Source organism: Sinocyclocheilus grahami, unplaced genomic scaffold (assembly GCF_001515645.1).
Source record: "Sinocyclocheilus grahami isolate Dianchi unplaced genomic scaffold, SAMN03320097.WGS_v1.1 scaffold950.1, whole genome shotgun sequence".
Taxonomy (NCBI): Eukaryota; Metazoa; Chordata; class Actinopteri; order Cypriniformes; family Cyprinidae; genus Sinocyclocheilus; species Sinocyclocheilus grahami.
In genome coordinates this window covers 392,405-405,629 of record NW_015506129.1, presented here as the reverse complement: position 1 = coordinate 405,629, position 13,225 = coordinate 392,405, and the positions used below count along the sequence as shown (strand labels likewise).

The following is a 13,225-nucleotide window of genomic DNA, read 5'->3' as shown; positions in this document are numbered from 1 at the left end:
CCCCCCCCCCCCCCCATAAACATACACTGTGAGTGGTTAAATTCCCCCAGAAACCCTGTGAGTGTTTCAGTGAGTCAATGTGGTTTGTAAAGTGAAAATGATATTTTATAAATCACTTTACTGTGCTCAAAGGCTGCATTTTATCCCCCCCTCATAAACATACACTGTGAGTGGTTAAATTCCCCCAGAAACCCTGTGAGTGTTTCAGTGAGTCAATGTGGTTTGGAAAGTGAAAATTATATTTTATAAATCACTTTACTGTGCTCAAAGGCTGCATTTTATCAAAAGTCCAGAACTGGAGAAGAATAGATACCATCAAAAAAAAAAATTATTATATATATATATATATATGCATGTCACATTTACTGTGGCCCAGCCTCTGGTGTGTGTGTGTGTATATATATATATATTGTGTGTGTATAATAACTTGCTTTACTTTCGTCAAAGTGACACAAGAGGCTGAACCACAGTAACCGTGGGGATACATCATGAGGGTTGCTGTGTTGTCATGGCAATGACTAAACGGCACAGGAAAGAACCACTCTCATTTCTCCAGCAAGGTGGGCTCACAGGAAACCCCTGAACATGGTTATTTCCTGTCGCTCACATTCTGCCACAGACCTCAGATCAGTTTTGCTGTACTCTCACCAATACAAGCGAGACTGCGGCATCTGGTCTCAGGTCATTGTAAAGGAGCAACATAACATAACACAATGACAATATAATTTAACATAAAACATTTTAATTAACGATTGATTCATTTTTTTCAGTTAGGAGCCCTTTAAAACATTTAACATCAATGAAGATCTGAAACAAGGCATTTTCCTTGGAAGCTGAAAACTGATAAGCAACCATGGTGTTAAAAAAAAAAGGCATTTATGGAACAAAAACATCTTGTAAAGATAAGAAAAGTCAAAAAGTAAAGAAACGCATCACCTTTTATCCCAAAACTGATAGCCAAGTCAATTAAAAAGTTTTCCCCCCAACAAAATCTTAGAATTATTTAAAAACTATTTAGAGGTGTCATATAATACATTATTTTTCCCCTGAGTTATACTTTATAATGTTAGTAATATTTTATTTTGCACCATAAAGTCATTTACAGAAAAGAAAAAAAAAAACCTTTGCACTCTCTCTAGAACATTAAAAGGTCTGTCTGGTGCTTTGCCTTTAAGACGTTAATATAAAAATGAGCATCAGAACTTTGCTGCATTTACACACGGGCTGTCAACAAAGTTATTCTTCAATAAAAGTCTCTTTGCAAAGCCGAAACAGATTTTTGCCACTCAAACTGTTAAGATCTGACTGAAATGATCAGGGATCTTGTTAAAAATGAACATCTGTCTCTCGTTTCTAATGTTGGGATCCTTTGGAAGGATGTGCAGAGTCGCAGGTGCTACACACAGTTATAAAAACTGCAAAAAATGCTTCTTAATGAGTTTTTAGTTAGTCTTTTTAGTAAAAATATCAAAAAAATCTTAAAATAAGATAAATTTACTTGAGAAATATTAATCCTCTGCACACCTGGAAAACAAGGATGTGAAAGGAATAAATGCCAATCACATCCCCAGACTGCATAGGAGACACTACAAGAAGACAGGAACTGAAATGTGAATGAGAGTGATCGACAGACCTAGCTGCAGTTTGTGCAGTCGATCAGTGAAGATGATTCTGAACCAGCCTGGAGACACACAGCTGAAGGCCTGACCGCAGCTCAGCAGAACCTTGTGCTTGAGGAAACACCTCCACAGAGACAGCTCCTCGGCAAACGTCTTCTCCTTCAGATACTACCAAAACATCATACAGAAACTGGCTTAACTTGACTGATTTGAAAGAGTTTAGATGCAGAAATCTGCTCTGAAGGTGCTCACCTTGCTCAAGTCCGCCCAGATGAAGAAACCCGCAGACCTGTGCAAGAAAGGTATGTCCAGTTTCTTCAGCTCTTCTATCATGAAGCTGTGAGCCTCTCTTAGCCTGTGTCTGTTCTCCGGAAGGAACTCACTATTCAGCCAGTCTAGAAACCGCAAAAAAAATCTCACTCAGCCATGTGCTGTTGTAAACTAATCAGTCTTGTCAATGAAACAATCTAAATGATTTGTTCATGAAATGGACTGTTACTGTACTTGAGTTCAACTCAGTGACTCAAGGTCCAATAGTCAATTCCTCACCAGAAAGGAAGGTTATCAGTGAATAATGACTTAAATCTTGGTCTATTCATCTAGAAAAGCAATTGTACGGCTTTAGAAAACTTCAAACATAGCCATATAGACCAATTTTATGATGCACTCTGGTAGCTTGAAAGCTTCAGTCCCAAATTATTAACACACTGTGCAGTAAAAGTAAATATTGAATTAAGCCAGTACACCAAAATTGGAGTATGCTATAAATGCATATAGCGCAAAAGGTTAAAGGGTACGTTTACATGACAACAATATACTAAAAGTTTTTCCTTTGTGTTTTTGAAAAGTTGCACATACAGACAACAACATTCGCAAAATGATTCCCGTTCACACGTATCTGCAAAACCGACTAAAAATGCTGTATTATGCATGCCAGGACAGACGTTGGCGATGTCACTTCGTAAAGAAACACAACACGTATGAGCATATACGTATTCCTACAGACTGATCACGTAAAGCGCATGTGCATGATGTCACCGTTTTCACATTCACATTTTTGTACTTTACACAGAGACATTAACTGTATAGTTTTCAAAAACATGCACTTTGAAAACTTTGCGTTTTCAGGCCCCCAAACGCCATTTTCGTGTAAATGAATGGCCAAAAATGCATAAAACGTTTTCCATTTTTAGTTGAAAACGGTGTCAGGTAAACGCCCCCTAAGTACATAAAGGCATGGAAAAACCAACCGGAAACAATATACCATCCTTTTAACAGTACGATTTGGGACACACCAACACTAATCTTGCATACTAGACAGGATGGAATGTATGGGAATTGTGAATCAACCACAGAGTGAAAAACAGACAAAACATTGACAAAGCCAGGAAGAGAACGTGTACCTCTGTCTCTGAGAAGCTGGACCATCTGGTACTGTGTGGGTCCTGGGACTCCGTGGAAGTAGCCCAGCTGATCCAGGGCCTGAACCAAATCTCCATTCTCCGAGTAGACCATGCCAAGTCGAATTCCTGCCATAGCAAACTCCTATATGTGTACACAACCATGTTTGAATGCAATAAAGCAATACAAAGAATCTGAGGAAATGCTTTTCAGACAGATGAAATAGTGACATACCTTACTGACGCCCCACATAACATGGGTTCTCTGGGGATCTGGCAACCTGTGCAAGCATTTGTGTAGTTTGTAATGATTTGTACAAACATTATCCACATGCACCCCCGAGCAAATAGAGCCCTTTCTGACATTACAATAAAGATTAAAATAATACTTCAGCTAAAAATTGTAATTCCGTCAACAAATACACTTTTAAGAGGTTTGACTAGAATTCATTAAACACAACATTTAATTTTCCTTGACATGTAATGAAGTACATTTCAATTTCAGCTCAGGGCACATTAGTTCATTAAGCAGAAAACTAAGTAAATTAGAATTGAAAAAGCACAGAAATACGAGAGATAGTTTATGTGCATGTCTCTCACCCATCCAAGCTGAGAACACTGCAAAACGTGTCTGTCTCATTGAACACGGAGAGCATGTAAATCTCATCCACGATCACATGAAGCTTGTGCCTGGAGCAAATGAGAGAGAAAGAATGAATAAATTAGTGCCGCTGAGGGCAGAAATAGAAATTCAAATGGCATTCGTGAACACAAATGTAATTTCTCGTCTATAACGTGCAACTTAATGAAGCATGTGGAAACATTTGGAAAACAAAGTGCGATCACAGACCCATAAGTTAGGCAAGCAAAAAGTTTTGAATGCCATTACCCCTTCAACAAATAGGGTGCCAAGCTGTGAAGTTCAAATGTGATTTGTGATCATTTTATGGTAGCTCCTTGTCTCTGGTAACTATATGCTTTTATTATATGGAAAAAGAGCAGCATAAACATTCTTAAAAACATCTGTTGCATTACATGAAACAAAGTTATATGGGCTTGGAACGAGTCGATATGATCATTTTCAGTTTTGTAATAACATGCTTTTAATATTTCTGTATTGATCAAATGTCACTGGCTTAAGTTATATCACATATCAAAGATCTGAATCCGAATGAAAGAATGGCTTTGGTTCAGTGCTTGTGAGAAACAGTTTGAACTCACATTTTGGCGAACTGTAGAAAGCTGATCAACTCTTCAGACGAGTACACATCTCCCAGTGGATTGTGGGGGTTTAACAGGATAAGGGCTTTGATGTTCAATCCCTATATAAAGAAAGTACAATTTTAAGAGATCCATATAGTGTGAGCATGTACACTGTATGTTTAAGTTGAAAAAATAACCTCTTTCTTGGCCTCTTTAAGAGAGTTCTCCAATTTCTCGACAGTTAGCTGGAATGGTCTGACATCACTTCCTGTGGGCTGTACCAACACAATAAAATACAAATAGAAATATAAGATGTAAAGCCACATGAAACAAAAAATAAAACAGCAGAAAACCACGATAACATGCTAATGTTACATTATAAAATATTACGAATTTTGCTAACCTGACTATAAAGTGGCACATGGTGCAGTTTGACAGTGCTGTACAAGCCCACATCCTCCGTAATCACACCATAGAAGGGCGACGGGATAAGAATGGCATCTGTAAAACACAAACAATATCAAGTAACATTTCAGAGACGTATGGCCACTTATGGGTTAATAATGCACCACCATCAAAAACTGTTTGGTTGTATAATTTTCTCATTTTCTCAATTCATTAAAAGGCTATAATCACTGAGAACTAACATTCTGATTTTCAGCAAGCAGATATTGCTATTGGTCTATACCCGATTTATTAGCCTCCCCAATATTCACTACCATTCATACAATTGGGGTCAGTACGATTTTTTATTTTTGAAAGAAATTAATACTTTTATTCAGTGAGAATGTATTACATTGATCAAAAGTCACAGGCATTTATAATGGCACAAAACATTTCTATTTCAAATAAATGCCGACCTTTTGAACTTTCAATTAATCAAATAATCCTTGAGCACTAAATCAGCAAATTAAATGATTTCTGAAGGATCATGTGACACGACACATTTTAAATTACATGCAAATTGAAAACAGTTCTTTAAAATTGTAATAATATTTCACACTATTACCATTTTTACTGTATTTTTAATCAAATAAATGCAGCCTTGGTGAGAATGTAAATAAATATTACAACCCCAACACAACTAGACATGAGACTAGACATATTCTGTGGTGACCAGATGGTCTGATACCTTCTGAGTCACAGAGCGTAGCTGCCAAAGCCGAGAACACAGCCCCACAACCGTTCATAACAACAACCTGCGAAAGAACCGAAGAACATAAGCATGTGGCCTGGATTTCTCTTTCAATAGAAAGAGGAAGACTTAACAGAAATAATACCATAAATAATAGAATGCTGATGTAGCAGAAGCAGAAAAACACTCACATTCTCAGGTTTTAGAGGTTTGGGAGAACGACAGTAGTCTGAGAGGAACTTAGCAACTTCCTCTTGAAGGCTTTGGGGAAAAGAAAGACCCAAGAACATCAATACTGTGAAATGAAAGCTGAACATGGGATTTTACACGAACATGAGAGTCAAATTAATTCTAGATTTTGCAGAAAAACAAAGAGACTTAAAAGAAGAAATAAAAATGCTCGCTTACACACTGTGGCCTTTCCAATCGGGGTATTGTAAGAAAGCAGGTTCAATGTGAAGCATGTCAGGTCGCATCAGCTGTTGGAGAAACCAAGAATCGGTCAACAACCATTATGACATGTAATATCCAGACTCAATGACAATTCTTTATATTTTTGCGCATTTAAAGATTTTTGATTTTCTTTTGGTTGTAATAACCCTATAATATTCTTCTGAAGGCAATGTGAGTGGTGTTGATAGGGTGTTGTAGATGGTTGCTAGGACATTGATATGCGGTTGCTAAGGTGTTCTGAATGGCATTTAGCTTGTTTTAATTCAGTTGCTAGGGTGTTTTGGGTGGTTGCCCACTGGGCAAAAGAGCACGTTCCCCAAGACTCCCAAGATAGTGTGATATATATATATATATAGCACTTCATGCCATTTTAATGGGATTTTTTTTTTATTGCTCACCAGGCGAAAATCACCGCTAATGAAAAAGGATCTTCGCTTATGAATGCTAAACAAGTAAATCACATCTCTTACCCTTTTCTGCAGGAGGTCAAAGCACAGCTTGTTTTCACTGGTTCCGAAGTTTATAATGCCCTGAAATAAATATTAAAAACCACAGCAAATTACCACACAACAGAAGCTGTCCCAAAAGACTTGTGGCCTCTGCACTAACCAAAGCACTGCCTTTAAAACCAATACTTGGTTTATACAAGGTCTATACAAGGTCTATAATATCAGAACAAATGAGTACTCTCATACAGAGAATGAACTAAGCAAGTGACTGTAGATTGGTAATGTATTTTAACAAATCTTCTCTAATATAAGCAGTTTTTTGAGATCATATTAATCTTGATTTAAACTGGAATATTGTTTTAGAAATGAATGATGAAACTGATTTAAAAATGAACATGAATTTGTCACACAGCAAGATGATTTCAAATGAACTAATTAAGGAAAGGAGGTTATTAAAATTGTACAAAAAGGCTAGGCACAGGGAGTGTACCCTTTACTTGAAAAGTAAAATTTTCACAATTTAATTTAACCCTTTAACTGTCACCCGTCCCCTCTGTGGGACGCCTAAGTTTGCTTCACTATATTATAATTAAATCCTAATCTAATCATGACAAACTACCGTATTGGCCCGAATATAAGACGACCCTGATTATAAGACAACCCTTTTTTCAGATGTACCTTTTGGAAAAAGGCTTTTTAAAAACCAAATCTGTTTTTTTCTCAGTAAAACACATTTTGTCTTCAATTATTTTCATATTGCATATTTTTCCTATTTTAATTTTTGTTTTGAAAGTATGGTAAAAACTGGTCAAATGTACCAACAATCACATTTACAAAATATACACTTTTTGATATACCATAAAAAAATTAAAAAAAACAGGTAGCCCATCTGAATTAGGACATTTAGGCTATCCATCTAATAGTAGCCTACCAAAATCTTATTAACAGTAGAAGTTAAATCTTACTGTAGTCTTCAAATCTGGGTACGGTCTTACGTTTTAAAATCCCAAAGGGAGTCTGGTCCCATCAAGCTAACGTGACAGTCACGACTCATGCAGCTGTAAGGTTTTCTTTTTCTTTTGTTTTTACTCGCGATCTTTACAACACGCATTACATTACGTATTTCAAGGCACACTCGTTTTATGCGTATTTGGCGCCACCTATTGTGAGTGTATTATTGACATGTCGAAGTCTAGACCCTGAATATAAGACGACCGCGTTTTTTCAGATGTATTTCCAAGAAAAAAACATTGTCTTATATTCGGGACAATACGGTATATATCGTTGGAAAGGTCTAAGACTCCTAAATAGATATTTTACCAATGTTTTTGTAAATAAATTATGTAGGAAAAATAATAGAGTAATTTATGACAAGAGTGCACCTCAAAAATCTACATCATAACAGGAGTTCTGACCTTTGTCAAAAAAAGTCTTCTTCATTGCCTTTTTCTCTTATCACATTTTAGAAATCATCAGAAATTATATATAAATTGAAAACTTTAAATCTCAAAATTCATCCTTTGAAACCCATTTTAAAATCAAACATTGCATTACCATGAAAATGGTACATCAATATCATGTTACAAAATGTTTTCGTTCATGAATTATAAAAATTTAAGTTTGGATCGTGCACTTTCACGTCTGTGTTCAAAACTGTGAGTGACAGTTAAAGGGTTAAACTAGGTTTTTATTTTAACCCCCTTCCACCACTTCTTATACATGACTGTTATTTACTATCATGTGGTTTTGAACTGTGCAGTAAAATGTGGTTCTGCACTGTGCAGTATTTTTTTTCTAATCAGTCATTTGTTCATTTCTGCATAAAACAGGTAGAATACATTTTTTTCTGGACTTTGAAAAATAAATGATACATTTTATACTTTTATATACCCATATTACAGTTCAAAAGTTTGGGGTCAGTAAGGTTGTTGTTTGGTTTTTTTGCTCACCAAGGCTGCATTTATTTGCTCAAGAATACTGTAAAACCAGCAACATTTTGAAAAATATGATTACAATTTTAAATAACTATTTTATTTTAAAATGTCACTTATTCCGGTGATGCAAAGCTGAATTTTCAGCATCATTACTCCAGTCTTCAGTGTCACATGATCCTCCAGAAATCATTCTAATATGCTGATTAGCTGCTCAAGAAACACAGCTGTTTCCTAATATTTTTGTGAAAACTGTAATATATATTTATTCATGATTCTTTGATGAACGTCCGAAAGAGCAGTATTTACTTAAAATATAAATCTTTTATATAGTTATAAATGTCTTTCCTGCCACTTTTGATCAGTTTTATGCATCCTTTCTGAATAAAAGTCTAAATTTCTTACCAAAAAAATAAATAAATCTTATATAGGTATAAAATGTTTAATTTATTTTTCCAAATCCAGATCATAGTACAATACGTTTCATGCAGAAATTTGTAATCGATAATAATAAAGCAGTACAGCTTCGGGGGAGACTAACATGCGGGTTTGAATTCTCGTCGTGCTTGTTGGCGTGATACTGGTTGTAGCCTTCCTGCAGGATTCCCTGGTGCAGCCGCATGCTGTTGCCACGGCGAGACAGGTACGGGCTGTACTGGGCCGTCTGATCACCCCAAAGCATGCTGGGTACAGTTTTGGCACTGTTGGGTAACAAACAGGAGAGCAAGGTTTGTGATGTGCTGGGCACCGGGAACGTTTCCCTGCTGGTGGAGGCACTCTGGTCTTCCGTCCCACGTGATGAACTCAGGACCCTGGTCAACATGGACATGAGACGAAACTCATGATCTCTCTCTTGCTTTGCTCGTCTCTCTTCCTGCTGCTCCCTCCGCTCCTCAGCCCGTGCCTCCTGCTGCATCCGGGCCTCCTCCAGAGCCAGGAAACGCTCTTCTGCTGTCTGCTGCCAGCTTAGATACCCAGCCAGAGCATTCGATAACACCCCTTCGCCCCCACGTCCCACTCGGCGACGCTTCCTCTGATGGAATGATCCGGAACCCCCTTCTTGGTCGCCATGGCTACCTCCTTCTCTCATTGCCATGGGAGCTGTTGCCGGGGATACTCCTGCACCGGAGGAGCCAGTCATGTTCTGATCACTGCAATCTGTGGTGTGATATCATCAAAAATGAAGCATTAAATCAGTCAATCAGAGAAAAAAGACCAAATAAAAACGTAATTAAAAATTAACTAAACAATGATCTCAATTTTATTAAAGCGACAGTTGGTGTGATAGCATGGCAGTACTGTAAAGAACATCTGCGGTGCTAAAAGTAAGGCACTGGCTGGCAAATCACTGCCAACAGCAGAGACACAACAAAGGGTTTGGCATAGATACTGCAATAATGCCTATACACTGTGCACAAACTGCACAGACCCTCTAAATAAATATGGATAATATCAGCTAAAACTGGTAGGTCAGGCTCATACAGTAGTTCAACTTTTTCTTGATGTTACATCCATGCAATGCTTTTTTTTTTTTGCACATTGTTGCAATGAAATAGTTTCATGCACATGCTAATGAAATGCACAAAAAATAAATAATAAACATGCCAGCCAAATGCATAAATGTATATACTACCATTCAAAAATTTGTGGTCTGTAAGATTTTTTTTTTTTTTAAGGAAATTAATACTTTTATTCCGCAAGGATGCATTAAAGTGATCAATAGTGACAGTAAAAAAGTTATAATGTTGCAGAAATCTTCTATTTCAAATAAATGCTGTACTTTTGAATTTTGTAATATTCTGAACAAACTGTATAATGGTTTCCACAAATATATTAAGCAGATGTTTTCAACATTGTGTCTTGAGCATCAAATCAGGATATTAGAATGATTTTTGAAGGATCATGTGACACTCAAGACTGGAGTAATGATGGTGAAAATTATGTTTTCCATCACAGGAATAAATTACATTTTCAAATGTACATTAAAATAGAAATAGTTATTATAAATTGTAAAAGTATTTCATAATATTACTGATATTACTGTATTTGTGATCAAATAAATGCATCCTTGCTGAGCAAACAATAAATAAATAATAAAAGTCTTTCAAAAACATTTTTAAAAATTCTTACCAACCCAACTTTTGAACAACTGTGTACTGTGTTAAGCAGATGGTGTTTTGTTACTGTTTCTTTGTAGTTTACTGAAGTCAAGCCAGATGTTTTTTATATCATTCAAACATAAACATTTATTTTTATGCTTTTAAATTGTATACTGTTATTGATATTACGCTGATTTAAATATGTGACCAAGGTAACATGTTCTACTTGGCTAACACAGATAATGAATTTTGTCAAATTAGTAATAGTCAAAATTGCAAGAATAACCGGTGACAATAATTAGTTAGAATGAGTTGAATAATTCTAATCAATTTATAATGTATAATATTACATTGCATGCCATTATTTTCCAAAAAGAAAAAAATTGTTTATGAATTTATAGCTGTAGTGAATAGCTGTATAAATTCCATGTGTTATTGCAAATTAAAAACAATAGTCTGTTTCTGCTCATATAAAGAAAACTTAAAGGACAAAAAATATAAAATGTTAAAAATTTATTTTAATAAAATTGTGGTGGGACCAGTGAAAAGCTGACAGGGTGAGGAAAAATCTGAACTACTTGCCTCCCAAAAATCTCAATTATTGAGAAATATGCATATATAAACATTTATCTATCTATCTATCTATCTATCTATCTATGCAACAAATGTCTGTATAGTGGAACATCGGTGTTTAATATTGTGTAGTACATCATTCAGATGATGTTTGCTTTCTGTTGCACTGTAATCACTGAAGTATGTATCTGTATTTGTTTACACATCCATATCTGTCTATCTGTTCATCCATCCATCCATCCATCCATCCATCAACAGACCGTTTATGATACCTGATGGGGAACAGATGACATGTGTGTTTCCCTGCTCTCCGTCCATCTCAGTGATCTCCTCTGTGTTTGGACCCGCATGTTTGTGTTCAGCAGCGCCTTCATCATCCTCATCAACAGGTCCGAACTCATAGATCATCTCAGGCGGATGTTTGCTTTCTGTTGCACTGTAATCACTGAAGTATGTATCTGTATTTGTTTACACATCCATATCTGTCTATCTGTTCATCCATCCATCCATCCATCCATCAACAGACCGTTTATGATACCTGATGGGGAACAGATGACATGTGTGTTTCCCTGCTCTCCGTCCATCTCAGTGATCTCCTCTGTGTTTGGACCCGCATGTTTGTGTTCAGCAGCGCCTTCATCATCCTCATCAACAGGTCCGAACTCATAGATCATCTCAGGCGGGCCCGCCGCTTCATCATCAGAGCTCATCACCTCCGTCTTGATCTCCAGCATTTCACCTACTCTGGGCGGGTGACCCGGCGCCTCTGACCCCTGCAGTCCGGTTGCCTGGTTCGTCACCGTACCGCCCCATAAAGGCAAAGTCGAACCGGAGGTTGCGGCGGATCGGTTGCTCTGCGCCCTTTCCATCAGCTCGTAATACCTCGCGGATCTCAAAGTCTTCTGCTTGTACTCCAGCTTCAACTTTTTGATCTTCTCCCTGCATTGATCCCCGGTCCGATTGATGCCCTTCTGCCGCAGAGTGCTGGCGATTCGGTTGAACACATGCTGGTTTCTGAGGCAGGTCACTAGCTCGGTTTGGACGGGCACGTCCGACCAGATCTGCAGCAGCTCCAGCACCTCTGGTTCGGACCAGTTGCTGCCACGTTCATACTTTTTACCGTAGACGTGAATCAAATGCATTGCACTACAAATAAAGCTACAATGTTATATTTATAGACTGCTGCAAGTATGTTCACGCATTGGTCTGGTACCGCGTTTATATGACTAAAAAGCAAATGCATTAAAATATTAAAACTCCAACGGGTGAGTAACTGTAATCAATCATCTAAAACGAGCGCGGGTACTTTATCCGGACCGGAACCAGATTCCTTTACTTTCTAATAATAGCCTCGATCATGCATTTTCAGCCCGTTGCTTTTGTTCTTTATTCAAACAAGTCCTGATACATCCGGGTTCACGGCACATGCGTGCTGCCCTTATTCCGGGATAAATTTGGACCGTGACAATAAAGAACGGCGCTGCGCATGCGCAGAAAGAGGAAAGTTGAGGCAAGAGACTCATTTGTTGCATAGGCGCGCCATCTAGTGTTTACCCTAATATGTTTGAAGCATTGCAATATATTTATTTACTTATTTACTTCTACTTAAGGCAGACTAATATTTGTGAATGTTATTTGATAACAAACAAATTAACATATGTGTGTGTATATATATATATGTGTGTGTATATATATATATATGTGTGTGTATATATATATATAACAGAAAGATTGGAGAGGTGACCAGAGGAGGACTCATTCTGCCCCTGTATCACTGTGCACGTGGCGTAGGATCCCTCGAATCATTCCATCAGCATCTGAATCACTTCATTTCAGGTTTGTAAGAGCCATAAATAATGAGTTATATTTGTGAAATGTCAATGTAGATTGAAATTATTTTTTACCTGCTCTTTTTCTCTTCTTTTAGGTACAAGTACAAATGACTTGCACTTCCATCTTTACCTGCTAGAAGGAGTAGTGCAGTGGAACGAGGCCCGATCTGTTGCTGTTGATGAAGGCAGTCCACTGCAGCACTACGTAAACCGTTTAAGCCAGAAGGTTTTAGGCCATAAACTGGTTGAGGATCACAACAGCCCAGGAGAGTACACTGGTAATGCATTGCATGTCTTTCTTTTTGTGTTTTGATTAAATTCTTCATATATACAGTATATGTGTGTGTATATATATGTATATGTATATATATATATATATATATGTGTGTGTGTGTGTGTGTGTGTATATGTATGTATATGTTTTTTCATGACTTTAGTGTGTCTGATGTTTAATTGCATTTCATTAAGGTTCAAGTTATTAACATTAGTTAACTACTGAACATTAGTCAACATTAATTAACAATAGTAAAA

At 37.1% G+C, this 13,225-nt stretch overlaps 1 protein-coding gene across 1 annotated transcript; it reads right to left on the bottom strand.

Moving 5' to 3' along the window:
* Window positions 1-1,406: 1,406 nt before the first annotated feature.
* On the bottom strand, window positions 1,407-12,289 carry LOC107564617 (1-aminocyclopropane-1-carboxylate synthase-like protein 1). Its single transcript, XM_016249744.1, has 16 exons — window positions 11,401-12,289; window positions 8,732-9,348; window positions 6,281-6,340; window positions 5,766-5,836; window positions 5,549-5,618; window positions 5,355-5,421; window positions 4,626-4,723; window positions 4,420-4,497; window positions 4,241-4,341; window positions 3,620-3,709; window positions 3,255-3,300; window positions 3,023-3,164; window positions 1,872-2,014; window positions 1,634-1,787; window positions 1,499-1,524; window positions 1,407-1,415 (listed from the first exon to the last, which is right to left on the bottom strand). Exons 1-16 carry the CDS (start codon window positions 12,002-12,004, stop codon window positions 1,407-1,409), a joined length of 2,376 nt encoding a protein of 791 aa, XP_016105230.1. The 5' UTR covers window positions 12,005-12,289.
* Window positions 12,290-13,225: the final 936 nt, after the last annotated feature.